A 14103-nucleotide genomic window follows, 5' to 3' on the forward strand; every position below is an offset into this window, starting at 1 on the left:
AATTAAGTTTGGTGGCGATGTTTGTTTGGTTAGCTCATACGGGATTTCAACACATTAGTTATTAAAATTTAACTTTTGTCTTATACCTTTATAAATACATAGACTAGTCTATATTAAATCTACCTAATTTAACTTTATCCCTCCACTCAAATATTATAAAAAAGCTAATCCAAAATTTGTTCGTATCTATAAATAATGAATAGGAAAGACATGCAAAAAAGTATGGAAAGCACACTACATATTTTAATTGGTTAATCCATTTAGGTTTATTTCACATAATTTATAACTCGTGTATTAATGATAGATTAGTTCATATTTGATCTATATAGTCCATATTACTTAAGGAATTACAAAGTTGTAGGGAAGATATGGAAAAAAGTATAGAGAGCAAGCTGAATATTTTAATTGGTTGGTCCTTTTAGGTTCATTTCGCATAACTTGTAACTCGCTCATTAATAATAGACTAGTTTATATTTGGTCTATGTAGTCAGTGTTATTTAAATTTCTAAAATCTAGTAACACTAGCATAATATGTCATATATGTTTTTTCTAAGCAACTTATTCATTTACGTTTGTTATCAAATCAATCCAAAAATAGTTCATTCATTCGTGTTGAGTAAATTTAAAAGTAATTTCTTCATTTTTTTTTCTTTATTTAAGTCTACTTCAAAGTCATTTATATTTTTAATAGACTTTCTACTTATAAATTATAAAATTACAAATATTATTAATTTTAAGAAATAGACTTATAAAAATTATTATTTATACTAATTTAATTAAATATTAATAATTATTAAAAATTTATACAGGACATGGACCGGTCCATAAACTCACCAAGAAAATGTTATGCGAGCAGACCCAAACAACTCAAGTCGTATTAAAGTGAAATAATTTTGGAATTTTCAGAAATAAAGAATAAAAAAAATTGAGGGACTCCATTAGAAAAATAGAGAAATCATATTTTCGAAGCTCAATTGAAGGCGGAAAGTATTTCTTTGTCAAAAGATTTTTGGGTCTGAATGTTAAAAAACATTGAGTAATCCTTAGGTTTAAAAACAATTACAAGATATTTTTTTTTAAATTACGTCTCAATATTGAGACGAACACATCTACACTCTATACTCTATGCTTCAAGTGCTAGAGCTATTTTCTTTACTTATTCAAAGGTTTTCGCCCTGTAAATTATCTTAATCAATTTCAGGCAAAAAAATAAAAATAAATAGAGAAAAGTTGGCTGACTATGTGCTGTGTTTTATTTTATGCTCTTGCTCTTCCTTCGTTTATTTATTGAACTAATTTTATATACTTCGTGCACACCCTACATTTTACTTTCTGCAGAATAAACTTTATTCCTACAAATAAATGATAAATAAAAAAAGTAATAAAACAAAAATAATTACATTTTTAAATAATAAATTGTTACTATTTGTTGAAAATTACACATCAATCAAATCGACAAAAAATAAGACTAATTCATAATTTATAATAAATGATACTACAAACCGATTTTATAAAGTTAAATTAAAGTTATAATTAACTTCTAACTCTATTTCTACTTCAATCTAAAATCCCAATTCATGTGTGACCTCCAAGTCAAAACCCAAAAACAGAGGCACAAATTCCTCCACCTCATCCGCATCACGATATCACATTTCATTCTTTCTCCATTATCTCTGTCATTCACGCACGACAGAATATACGAGAGTGTGACACCAAATGTTTCCGAAACTTTTGCCTATGTTGATTGTTCCTTAACAAGAACACATACAAAACTGTGTAATTTAATTAGATAACATAATTCTTAGACGGCAATTTCTACAGTTAATAATTTATTTACACTAAAACCTAAACTCGCGAGAGGAACAACTATCAAAACTCCAACCTGACAGATAATATCGAGCTATGAAAACTGTTTTCGTATGAATATATTAAAGGTTAACCCAACCAGACGACATAAATTCACTAATTCACATGTCCTCCCAGTCTTCTCTCTTCCCCAGACACACACACACACAGTCAAACCATCTGACGCTTCACAATCATTCTCCCACTCCCATCATAAGCTGCGCCTACATCATACACAGATGGAGTACTCTCTTACAATGCACCCACACTTTCCGGTGGGTCCCACACTCTCCTTTCCCCAACCCCTACCCCCCCTACTCCACGTGTTCCCCACCAATTCGCGGTGCTCATCACATGTCCGCATTATTCCCCGTTCCAAACTCTCACCCGACCCGACCTGCTCCAGTCAAGGCCCGTTTTCGTTCAGTCAAGACCCGTTTGCATCGGGCTCCGAAAACAAACCACTCTCCTATCTCCACGTGGCGAAGGCGCACTGGACAAGGCACTGGAATCCAAGGATGCTTTCTCGTTTATATAACAACCTCGACCGTTTCCTCTTCTCTACGCACACAAACACGAACACCACCTCGCACTGCCAGAGAGGGAAACAAAGCAACAAAATGGCGTCAAACACTCTCTTCTCTGTCCTCTCCATGCTCCTCCTCCTCTTCTTCCGCCCTTCCTCCGCCTCCCACGACTACCGCGACGCCCTCCGCAAAAGCATCCTCTTCTTCGAAGGCCAGCGCTCGGGGAGACTCCCCGGCGATCAGCGCCTGCGCTGGCGCCGCGACTCAGCATTGCACGACGGTGCAACCGCCGGAGTAAGACATTCTTTCTGTTTCCTTTGTTCTACAAGTAGCAGATAGTTGTTGGAGTTTAGTTAAGGAGGTCATGATGATGATTATTAATGAGGTGCATTGTGCTGTTTACCCAGGTGGACTTGAGCGGAGGGTACTACGACGCCGGGGACAACATAAAGTTCGGTTTTCCAATGGCGTTCACGACTACGATGCTGTCGTGGAGCGTGATCGACTTCGAGAAGAGCATGGGTGCGGAGCTTGGGAATGCATTGAAGGCAGTGAGGTGGGGGACCGATTATTTGCTGAAGGCGACGGCGAAGATTGGTTCCGGCGTGGTGTTCGTGCAGGTTGGTGACCCTTTCTCCGACCATAACTGTTGGGAGAGACCGGAAGACATGGACACGCTACGCACCGTTTTCAAGATCGACGGGTCCCACCCAGGATCTGACGTGGCAGGAGAAACTGCCGCTGCACTCGCTGCTGCTTCCATCGTCTTCAGATCACGTGACCCCTCCTACTCTACCAAGCTCCTCAATCGAGCCGTTGCGGTGCGTCACACTCTTGCACCCTCCCACACACGAAACTCTCTCTCTCTCTTTCTCTCTTTTTGTTTTAAGAATAAACAAATAAGAAATTGTGAAAACTTTTTTTCATTTGGCTTTAGTTGAAAAGTTAAAACGCGACTGTGGTAAGTTTGAAAAGCAGTTTGTGGAAAGCGAGACTGTTCTCGTCTCTCACGAGAGACATGGAATAATATCTCGGTGTCACCCATTCCACCCAACACTTTATTTATTTTTTGGCGTGTTTTTCTCTGTATCTTGTAATGGTTAAAGAGGTGCATTTAACATATTTTCCGTTAAAATATCGCGAGAAAATGACCGTTGGTTTGGGGTGAGGGTGCAGGTGTTCCAGTTTGCGGACTCGCATCGTGGCGCGTACAGTAACAGCCTGAGCCGTGCAGTCTGCCCGTTTTACTGCGACGTGAATGGTTACCAGGTACGTGGAGCAATAATAGACATGAGGGGATGGAATATTGGGCGTTGGATTGGATGACTTTTAATTATAATGAGTAGTGATAAAGGTACTTTGTGTGATGGTGATTTTTAGGACGAGTTGCTGTGGGCAGCGGCGTGGTTGCACAAGGCATCACGTAGGCGTCAGTACAGAGAATACATTGTTCGGAACGAAGTGGTATTGAGAGCAGGGGACACCATAAATGAGTTTGGTTGGGATAACAAGCATGCTGGGATTAATGTCCTCATTTCGAAGGTAACATTAACACCACTGTCCTGCCACACCCATTTTTATGAACCATACTTTTCGTATTCATACCCGTTTTGGTTAGAATTAATTAACTGGGTTGGTTTTTATTGAATTTTATATGATATGATTGTTGAAGTGGAGTTTTCCATTTTATTTTATAATCATTACTCCTATGTTTGTGTCATGGAGTGTGCGAGCGCACATATCAAAATTCTTTTGTCTTTTATGCGGTGTTTTTGTTCCTCTTGTCTTGCGCCCCCCGATTAGCATGTGGAGGCGCAGTGTCATACTGTTCATTCATTCAATCTAGATGCGGAATTTGGATATAAAGTTTCTGCATCACGTGGTCTGTGGAATGTGACTTACTTTGTCTTCTTCGCACCCCTTCCCATTCTCCACGCATCATATTATTAATCATCCATCATCATCACACCCACACCATTATTTTCCACCATATGTACATCAAAAAAATCACTTTTTAGTAATTCTTCTCCTATTTTATTTATTTTATTATTCCATTACATATGCCTTAATGAATCTAACGGGTGTTTCCTTAATTTTCCACCCGAGTGAGGAAGTACAAAGCGGATCCTGTACTGTATTACAGGGACTTGATTTGGTGTTTTCTTCATTAAATGTTATAATTGTTGTTTAATGAAGTGTAAAAGTATGGAATAAATGAAATTAATATGAACAGTGACAAATGTGGGTGCTTTGACATGAAGGATGTATTAATAATCTGAAATGGTGTGAATAGAAAATGTGAAAGAGAGTAGTATTTTAAATTTGACTTGCTATTAATGGTGGGCCATGGAAGGAATCTAAGGCATGTTGAATAATGTTGTGTGCATATGTACGGTACAGCTAGATTGGGAATGTGAGTACAGATTTGAATTTTTTAGAAAAAAAAGGTTTATCCATTTGTTGATGAATATTAAAAGAAAAAGTCAAGATAGGAATGAGAAAGGGGTTGTTGAAATGGTGATGATTGCACATGATGTGAATTTCATTTTTTTTTTAAGTTTTTGTTATTTATGCAAGGAGGACATTCCCTAATAATTGGAGCTTAGATCTAAATCATGGGAGAGTGTTTTGGATGACATTGATATGGGAAGGGGCAAAATTGTCATTAGAGAAAGGGAGTGTATTGTCTCTGGAATGAGAACCAAAGTGGATGGCCAAACTGGTTGCCTTCCATATGGTGAACATTTGGAACCAAAAGTCTTCTCCTTTAATTATTTTCATCCTTTTAGTTAGATCTGGCAGATGGGTGGGTCCCACCACTGCTCCATGCATGTGCACCATACCATTCTTTTCTGCAAACTTGCTTTACTCTCCTGCATCCATTGAGTCTGTGACTTCTTCTTTCAGCTCTCATCGCTATCACATATTTCTCGCATTCTTTTTTATCAACCTATCCCATTCATTGTCACAGGAGGTGTTAATGGGAAGAGCAAACTATTTTGCGTCCTTCAAACAGAACGCAGATCAATTTATCTGTTCTACATTGCCTGGAATTTCTCATCCTCAAGTTCAATATTCCCCGGGTAAAAATACTCACTTTTTTACCTTTTTATAATGATTTTGATGAGAGATAAAAAAAAAAAAGGTGATTCTGGCGTGATTATGGAATTCTAACATGATGATGATCGTGAATTTTGAGACACAAACAAAGCCATTAATCATGGTTGGCTTGCTTCCTTAAAGGAAAAGGCTTTCTTTTGGTGTGTTTTTGCGTGCAGGGTGAATCCATGCATTGGTATTTCTGCACAATTATTGCAGCAAAGCAACGTTAGTTACTCCCATGGTTGTGTTTTTTTCCCTTTGTAACTAAAGCTTCTGTTTTGTTGGTTTATAAATAAAGGTGGGCTTATCTTCAAGGCGGGTGGAAGTAACATGCAGCACGTAACGTCCCTGTCTTTCCTACTCCTGGCTTATTCTAACTACCTAAGCCACGCCAATAAGGTCGTGCCATGTGGCGAAACCACTGCCACCCCGGCTTTACTCAAACACCTTGCCAAACGCCAGGTAAGAATGAAATTTTTCCACATTGACATCACCGTCGATTAACGGCCTAGTTTGTTTATAGTTTTCCACATCTGACAAAACTAACGGCTAGATTTTCTCCTTTCTAGTTTTTTACTATATTGACGCCAACACGTGATCTTTGCAGTTGTTTATTATTTAGGAACACGGGTAATGTTGTGATAATGTGAGTGCACATGGTTTTGATTTACTAGGTGGATTACATTCTCGGAGACAACCCCTTGGGAATGTCGTACATGGTTGGATATGGCCCACGCTACCCACGGAGGATACACCACCGGGCCAGCTCGCTTCCCTCCTTGGCCGTTCACCCAGCCCGCATTGGCTGTAAAGCTGGATCTCGGTATTTCTTTAGCCCAAATCCCAACCCCAATGTATTGGTTGGGGCCGTGGTGGGTGGGCCCACCAATAACACAGATTCCTTCCCGGATTCCAGGCCTTTCTTTCAGCAATCGGAGCCCACAACATACATCAACGCCCCGCTGGTGGGCCTTCTGGCTTTCTTTTCAGGCCACTATTGACTTTGCAAGTGTATCTATCTATCTATATGTATGCATTCCATGTGGTCACCCTAAGGGAAAAGAAAAGAATGGAGAAGAAGAGTGTTGTCAGTAATAGTATAGTATTTTGGTTTGCAGTGTTTTTTTTAGTAATTGTATACTATAGGATTCTATGTAACGGGGTTTATGGTCCGCAGAGGTTCAATGCTTTCAATTTATATACTTCTGTAATTATGAATTAAATCCTTCAAAACGGACTCCGTTCGCAGACCATCACACGCTGTTCATGGCAAATTTACTAGATTACTCTATTTTACGCTTCTCATCGATTCCAACAACGAAATTAAAAAGTATTAAATTACATCAGTTTTAAACTAAACTTTATTTTTTTTAATATACCAATTTTGTTCATAACTAATTTTCCCATAAAACTTTGTTGAGTCAATTTTAGAAAGGTGTAGTAGATAACAGATTACTTGGAAAATTAGAAAATAAACTATACAAGCCACAAGTGGCATTTATTATGTGATAAATTTTAGTATTTTAAAAATTTAAAGTTGGAAATATTTGTTTCACATCTTTAATATTTTTTAAAACTTAACTTTTAGAAAACAGAATTTTCTGGAAAAATATTTTGCTATAGTTTTATTTAGATAATTCAATACAATAATTAATTAAATTGTATTGTGTAGTAAGTAGACACATATTCATATATTTCAAACGGACCAATTACAAACTGTGACATCCCAAAAATACAGTCATAACTATAAATTTAGAAAAATCACATTTAATAATAATCTCAAACAGTTTTACACTAAAAGTAAAAGAAATGTGAAACCAACGAACGCTCAAGGACGAAAGTCCTTGAGTACAAATCCAACATAACGGACGAATGTGCAAAAGTCGCACGTCACACATAAGAGTTTACAAATTTAGATCCGAACGTACAAGAAACCTAACCGAACGGTTTACACAGAACAATTACCGAACGGTCGAATTAACTTAAAAGAAAACAAGAGATGGTCGAACGACCACTCAGTTCAACAAAATACAATACTGGCCGAGCGGTCTCACTGCTCGATCTTCACTTCGACATCAACCAGGTTCTCTTCATTCAACGCTTCTTCCAAATGCTCGTCTCCATCTGCTCACATCCACACGGATGATCATTGCAATGACAAGACGAACGTACAAGGACAATGGACAACACAAGGAAAACGAAAGGGTAAGCTTACGTAATTTAACTCATGCATCAACATGCAATTTCAGGTATACAATTCAACATACATGCATATCTCAACATACACATTCATTAAATAACAACCCATTTTAACGTATTCACAAATTAAAACTCAACACGACTGACTGTCCGGACTACAAGGATTCTGTGTAGCTTCGGTGTTCGTGCACCCGGGTGATGTAGTAACTGGAACTCTCATCAGCTGCCACCCGAGGTTAATCCTATCTGTCCAAATAATTACCAGGACTAGGACCTCCTGCCATTCCCACACATGACATACCCTCTCTACGTGAGAACGAGTACTCACGGAACATCAGGATGAACAACCAGCTAAGCTTACCACATTCATACTTTACAGATCTCAATAATCAATTCCTGAGTCGTTCCTCCTTGGAACGCTCTTTCAAAAATCATAACTTCCCATTCATCTCAAATACTCTTCATCATTTGCTATTCATCATTTATCATTCATCATTTACTGTTCATCAATATCATGAAGTACCGAACGTTCCCTCCCAAGGAGACCGAGGACGAACGCTATCCGCGAGACCAAAAGACGCTCGTCGGATCAAAGAACAAACGCTAAAAAGCGAGACCGAAAGACGTTCGTTGTACAAAAGAACGAACGACAGAGTTACAGTTAACTACGGAAAAGGCCAAGTATGGTACTGTTTATTGGACGCACGCTATTTTGCGGAAAAAGAGTACGAATGCTCAAAGTAATACTGAGCGTCATTCGGAACGAACGCTCAGCATAAGGCCGAGCCTCACTTTGAGCGAGCGCTCGGTTTAAGACCGAGCCTCATTTATAGCGAATCGTAAGGTATGAGACCAAACGTCACTCTGAGCGTACATTCGATGTAAGACCGAACGCTTTCCAGTACGATCGTACGGTGTGAGACCGAACGTTCAATAACTTAAATTAACAGATGTTGATAAATAAACTAAAGGATATTTGAAGAAGTAATACGAACGGGAAAATGCACTGTTACATATATATATATATATATATATATATATATATATATATATATATATATATATATATATATACACGTATAAAAGAGAGGAGTTTATCAAAAGTATAAGATTCAACAGTGCTAGACCGAACGCTCAGACAGAGCAATTCTAGGATGAGGACGTTCGTCCTCAACCAGGGATTTTATCATGTTGGCCAAGAAAACCGAACGGTCAGAGACCGTCTCAGTAACGAACGTAAAATATCATGGAAATTAAAAAGGGAAGATCAAAACAGTGCTTGGTCGAACGCTCAAGCATGGCAATTTAGGACGAGGACGCTCGTCCTCAACCCGAGGTTCAATCAGATGAAAGAATCAACATTTCAACCATATTACTAAGAAAAACCGAACGGTCAATGACCGTCCAGAACGAACGTACAACTTTTCATGGAAGGTTCATTTCTCATCAAAATCATATCATCTCATTCGTTCATATCAACCCAAAATCTCAGATTTCATACATTCCATTCCACCAAACATCTCATGCATCATATGTAACATAGTCATATATCATTTTCATTCCATAAAAACGAACGTTCACATAACTCAATCATAACAACTTCATATAGTCAAAATAACGAACGTTCATGCAAATCACCTAGCACATCATACAGTGAAATAACGGACGTTCATACTATCATTTATATCATTCATCATGCATTACTTTTATACAGTAAAATAACGAACGTTCACACATAACATACATCAAAAGCAGTTAAATTAAGTAAGCTTCCCTTACCCGGAAATGAACGAACGTTCACAGACGCACACAGACGCTTCTCCACTCAAATCCTACTTGTCAACGCTCGTTAATCCACTGTACGAGCGAACGACCCCAACACCAAAAGTCAGAACCACTCTACTCTAAGAGAATAACGAACGTACAATTCAAACATAGTTTTCATGCACGAAGGACGAACGTCAGAGAGGAAGGAAAGGACTTACCAGCTTCACCAGCCGAACGTTCTCTCTGGAATTCCTACGCCGAGCGTCTTTCAACCTTGCCGGAGTGTAGAACGGAGGAGGTGCAGTGGTGGTTCCTTAGAGAGAGAAGGGTGCAGAGAGTGTAGAGAGAAGGAGGAGAGAATTGAGTCTGATAAACTGAAGGAAAGAGGGTGAAGAGGGAGATCTATCAGAATTAAAATTAAGAGGTGCGTGCTCCACTCAGCCGGACGCACGTCTCCACTCAACCAGTGCGCGCTCCACTTCAGCCCAATACCGGACGGTCGCTTATCCTGAGCCGGACGCGTGTATTCCATTTCAGAAATCTGACTCGTGCTGAACGGACGTCCATTCGCAGGCGGACACGTGTATTTCACTAACACCTTCCACTACCGGTTCTGACTCAGCTCCACGTTTGACAGTCGGCGTCCGTTAGTGGAGGTCGGGCGCCGCTGTCGTCCATGTGCGCTCTGAGGTGTCGCGCTCGTCGCTTGCCACGTGGACTCCACCGACGTTCGTCCAAATATATATATATATATATTTTATTTTTTTTTATTTTTTTTTTTGAAACCTTACACAAACTATCAAGATTGTAAAAAAATTATCAAAAAGACACATTTTCTTTTTAAAACGAAGTTTCTAACGGTGAGTAACAATGGTTTCAAGAGGAGGTTAAACGTGAATCTTAGCTTGTACAAGCTATTCCGAGGTAAGGTATATACTGGTCGAATCATAATAAGTGTCTATTTATTTTAAATTAACAAGCTTACTTTGACAATATGGGTATTAGAATTATGATAATTGTTTTGTTGTTAATTGATATCAATATTATACACGGTGATAGAAACTGTTTAAAGATATGATACGAAAGTTAAATAATTTAGAAATTAAGGAAAATTTATTAATTTTTATAAGTTCCAATTTTTGATTGGTTGCATCATCAGTGATTTGGCTAAACTGAATTATTTATTAATTGTTTTATGAATTGTATGTGTATTTATTTGTGTGGTTTTTCTGACTAAAATATTATACATGATGTGGTGTGTAAGACCCAGAAAATTAACTATGCAAATTATCTGTCACATCACTATTCATACGCACGCCATGTCACCTTCAGAGTAATTAAAGCGCACTTTGTACCGCATGCACGCACGCCACCTGTCGCGAGAGAAGCTTCCAATTCAGAAGTGGGTGTGCAGGTGTCGGCTTGGGAGACGTTCGTTCGAACGAACGTGGGTTTCACAAAACTGGACTTTTGAAAATTTCTCTCTCACCTGCACACACTCTTCGTCTTCCTCTGAGCCCAAACCTCCATTTTTCTCCATCTTCTCTCTAGAACTCCCAACTTCTCTCTACTGTAACTCACCAAGCTTTTCTCCGAATTCCATTTCAGCACCGTAAGAGCGTTCGTTGAACTGAGAGCCACACATTGGACCGAACAATTTCAAGAACTGAAACTGGTAAGTTCTCCTTCAGTAGCTCGTCCTTAGGTTCCCTGGAAACTAGGTTTGTGGCTGCATGCAAATGTGTAGTCTAAAGGATTTCATTTTCTGTGGTTAGATTTGTTCTAAGAAGAGTCAAAGAGGCTTTAAGGGTAGGATAACGTTAGCTGGACGAAACCAAAATCTGGTGTTAGGACGTTCCCTTCATTGATCCGGGTAAGGGAAGCTTATATGTTCAATTTATACTTGAATGTGGTATGATCTGATTTGGATGTATGAAAACGTATGCATGTTGATGACTGAAATGCATGTATGCAGTATGAATGCGAATGTATGAGGTATGATGATTGAGATGTGTGATTATGAACATGGATGTTTATGTTGTATGAAGTAAATCTGTATGATGATGTTGAATATGAAGTAATTGGAATGAATGTTATAAAGTTTATAAATTGAAAATCATATGAATTATAAAGTATAAGTTTAAATGTTGAAATCTGAAATCTATTATGGTTGAAAAACCTGAAACGTAAATCACTCCCTATGATAAATTACGCTCGTCACCGTACGGTCTTATACCGTTCGGTTTCCCTGAAAATAACTTAGAATGGAATTCTTTCATTTGGGAAGAACTCCGCTTGAGAGCGAGCGTCCCCATTTAAATGTCTGAGCGTTCGGTTCAGCTCAGCTGTATATAAATACTTTACACTTTAAAATATGTAATGTTCGGTCTTATACCGAACGTTCGTTCTAAACAACGCTCGGTCTTAAACCAAGCGTTCGTCCTAAATAGCGCTCGGTGTTAAACCAAGCGTTCGTCCTAAAGAGCGCTCGGTCTTATACCAAGCGTTCGTCATGGTTGATTCTCGGTCATCTACCTAGCGTTCGCGTTGATGTAGTGTTCGGTCTTAAACCGCACGCTCGTCCTTATCTTTGATTCCTTAACGAACGTAAATAGCGTTCGTTCAAATATTACAATATTCATCCTCTTACGTTCGCTCAAATACTAGCATCGGTTCTTTATATACAAAATTTTACAAAAGAAAATTCTAAGTATTATTGACTATCCTTGGTACATTGAATCTGGTCCAAGATCTTCTTCACGAAAAGTTTCTAAGTATCATTATACCTTCAATAGAGTCAGTTCATTTAACTGACCAAACAGAGAGTCACGTTCGTCCATCCAGTACTTTATTTGGACGTTCGTCCTAATTCTTCAAAGGACTGAACGTTCGTCCTTTTATGCTCTTAAAGTTAAAGATGAGAATGATGATAAATTATAAGATATTACCATGTGAACACTATATTGAGTGATTCTATGAGTATGGATTTTGGACGAGCGTTCCAAGGAGGAACGTCTCAGATATGTTAAATATTAAATTTGGTAAAGTATGACTGTGGATAAGTTAAGACTCGCTGTCCATCCTGATGTTCCGTGATACTCTTCTTCACGTAGAAGAGGGTAGTTCATGTGTGGGAACGACAGGAGGTCCTTAGTCCATAAGTTAACATGGGCGACGTAAGAACGGACTAACCTCGAGTGGCAGCTGTTGAGTGTATCAGTTACCACACCACTTGGGTGCAAGGACGCTTGTAACTACACAGATCATACAGTTCGGACGGTCGTCTTACTTATATATATATATATGTATATGTGTAGATGTTACATGATGTTATATGACGAACTATGTGATTGTGTGGAATGATATGTTTATTGTATGTGTTGATGTATAACTTAAACTATATAAGCTTACCCTTGCGTTTTCCATTGTGTTGTCTGTATCTATACGTTCGTCCTGTCATTGCAATGATCATCTGTGTGGATGTGAGCAGATGGTGGTGCGTCTCTTGAAGAAATGCTGGAAGAAGAAAATTTGGAAGATGCTAATCTGGTTGAAGTGGAAGTTAAAGCCGAGCCTTAGAGCGCTCGTTAGATTAGGGATGTAAATGTTAGCTTAGTTTGGACGTTCGGTTAAATATTTTGTAAAACCGTTCGTCCTAATTATCCCTGATTCTGTTTTGGCGTACGTTATTTTTGTATCTAAGCCGTTCGGCTTTTGAACCTTGATCTATTAATGTAAAGACTGCATTGGTTTTACTGTTAATTGTAATTAATTCTGATTTATGGTAATTACTGTATTTTGGGATGTTACATGGTGATTGGTTTGAGTTATGATAAGAAATTTCTATTTTATAAATGTTTTCATGGTTTAATGAAATGAGAATATAATAGAGAATATTTATTATGGTTGTGAATAATATTAATATGGTGATTTATATAAATAAATGTTATATTAAATAGAACAAACTACATTGGATAAGAGTTTGGAAAATGTAAACTTTCATACTTTCTTACTCCTACATAGAAGAAAATGAAGTTTGAACGATAAATATGACATTTTTCATGATGGTTTGAGATAAGGTTAATGATTTTGAGATCAGTAGAATGTTATTCTTAATGATTGAAGTTTCTGTAAATAAAATTTATGACGTGTATTTCGATAATGGAGTGTTAAATTATATTAATAATTTACATTGGTTCATGTAATTTAAAGTATAACTTTAATGTAAGGATTCTAATGTGATGATTATTAGAATATTAAAGTATTAAAGTTATTGGGATTATTTTAGAGTTATTAAAATTAATCCCTCTCTTCTCACTCCAAAAGGGCATTTTGGTATTTTATTAAAGTTAATTAAAATATCATAAAAGAGGAAAAAAAAATTTCTTCTGTGGACACATTAAGTTTCTGAAGAGATATAGAGAACGTAGCGTTCTCAGGAAAGAAGAGAAACTGACAGAGAAAACCATCCTACAACTTCTATATCATCCAGAAGGCATTAAAGAGGAGTAAGAGGAGAGAGAACATTTGACAGGAAGAGACAGGAAGAAGTGCACAATGGATCCAGGTTAGTTCTCTTTTACTGTGTATTATGGGAATTGTGAGTATCATGAAAATTCAAGATCCTGTGTGTTGTTTTCATTTAATTGAAAATTAAAGATTT

At 37.8% G+C, this 14103-nt stretch overlaps 1 protein-coding gene across 1 annotated transcript; it reads left to right on the forward strand.

Moving 5' to 3' along the window:
* The first annotated feature begins 2395 nt into the window (after positions 1 to 2395).
* On the forward strand, positions 2396 to 6728 carry LOC108323143 (endoglucanase 8). The gene is made up of 7 exons (XM_017555508.2): positions 2396 to 2666; positions 2780 to 3193; positions 3549 to 3641; positions 3753 to 3914; positions 5344 to 5455; positions 5773 to 5936; positions 6149 to 6728. The coding sequence occupies exons 1-7, from the start codon at positions 2466 to 2468 to the stop codon at positions 6473 to 6475; spliced, it is 1473 nt and encodes a 490-aa protein (XP_017410997.1). The 5' UTR covers positions 2396 to 2465; the 3' UTR covers positions 6476 to 6728.
* The last annotated feature ends 7375 nt before the right edge of the window (positions 6729 to 14103 follow it).

Source organism: Vigna angularis, chromosome 1 (genome assembly GCF_016808095.1).
Source record: "Vigna angularis cultivar LongXiaoDou No.4 chromosome 1, ASM1680809v1, whole genome shotgun sequence".
Lineage (NCBI taxonomy): Eukaryota > Viridiplantae > Streptophyta > Magnoliopsida > Fabales > Fabaceae > Vigna > Vigna angularis.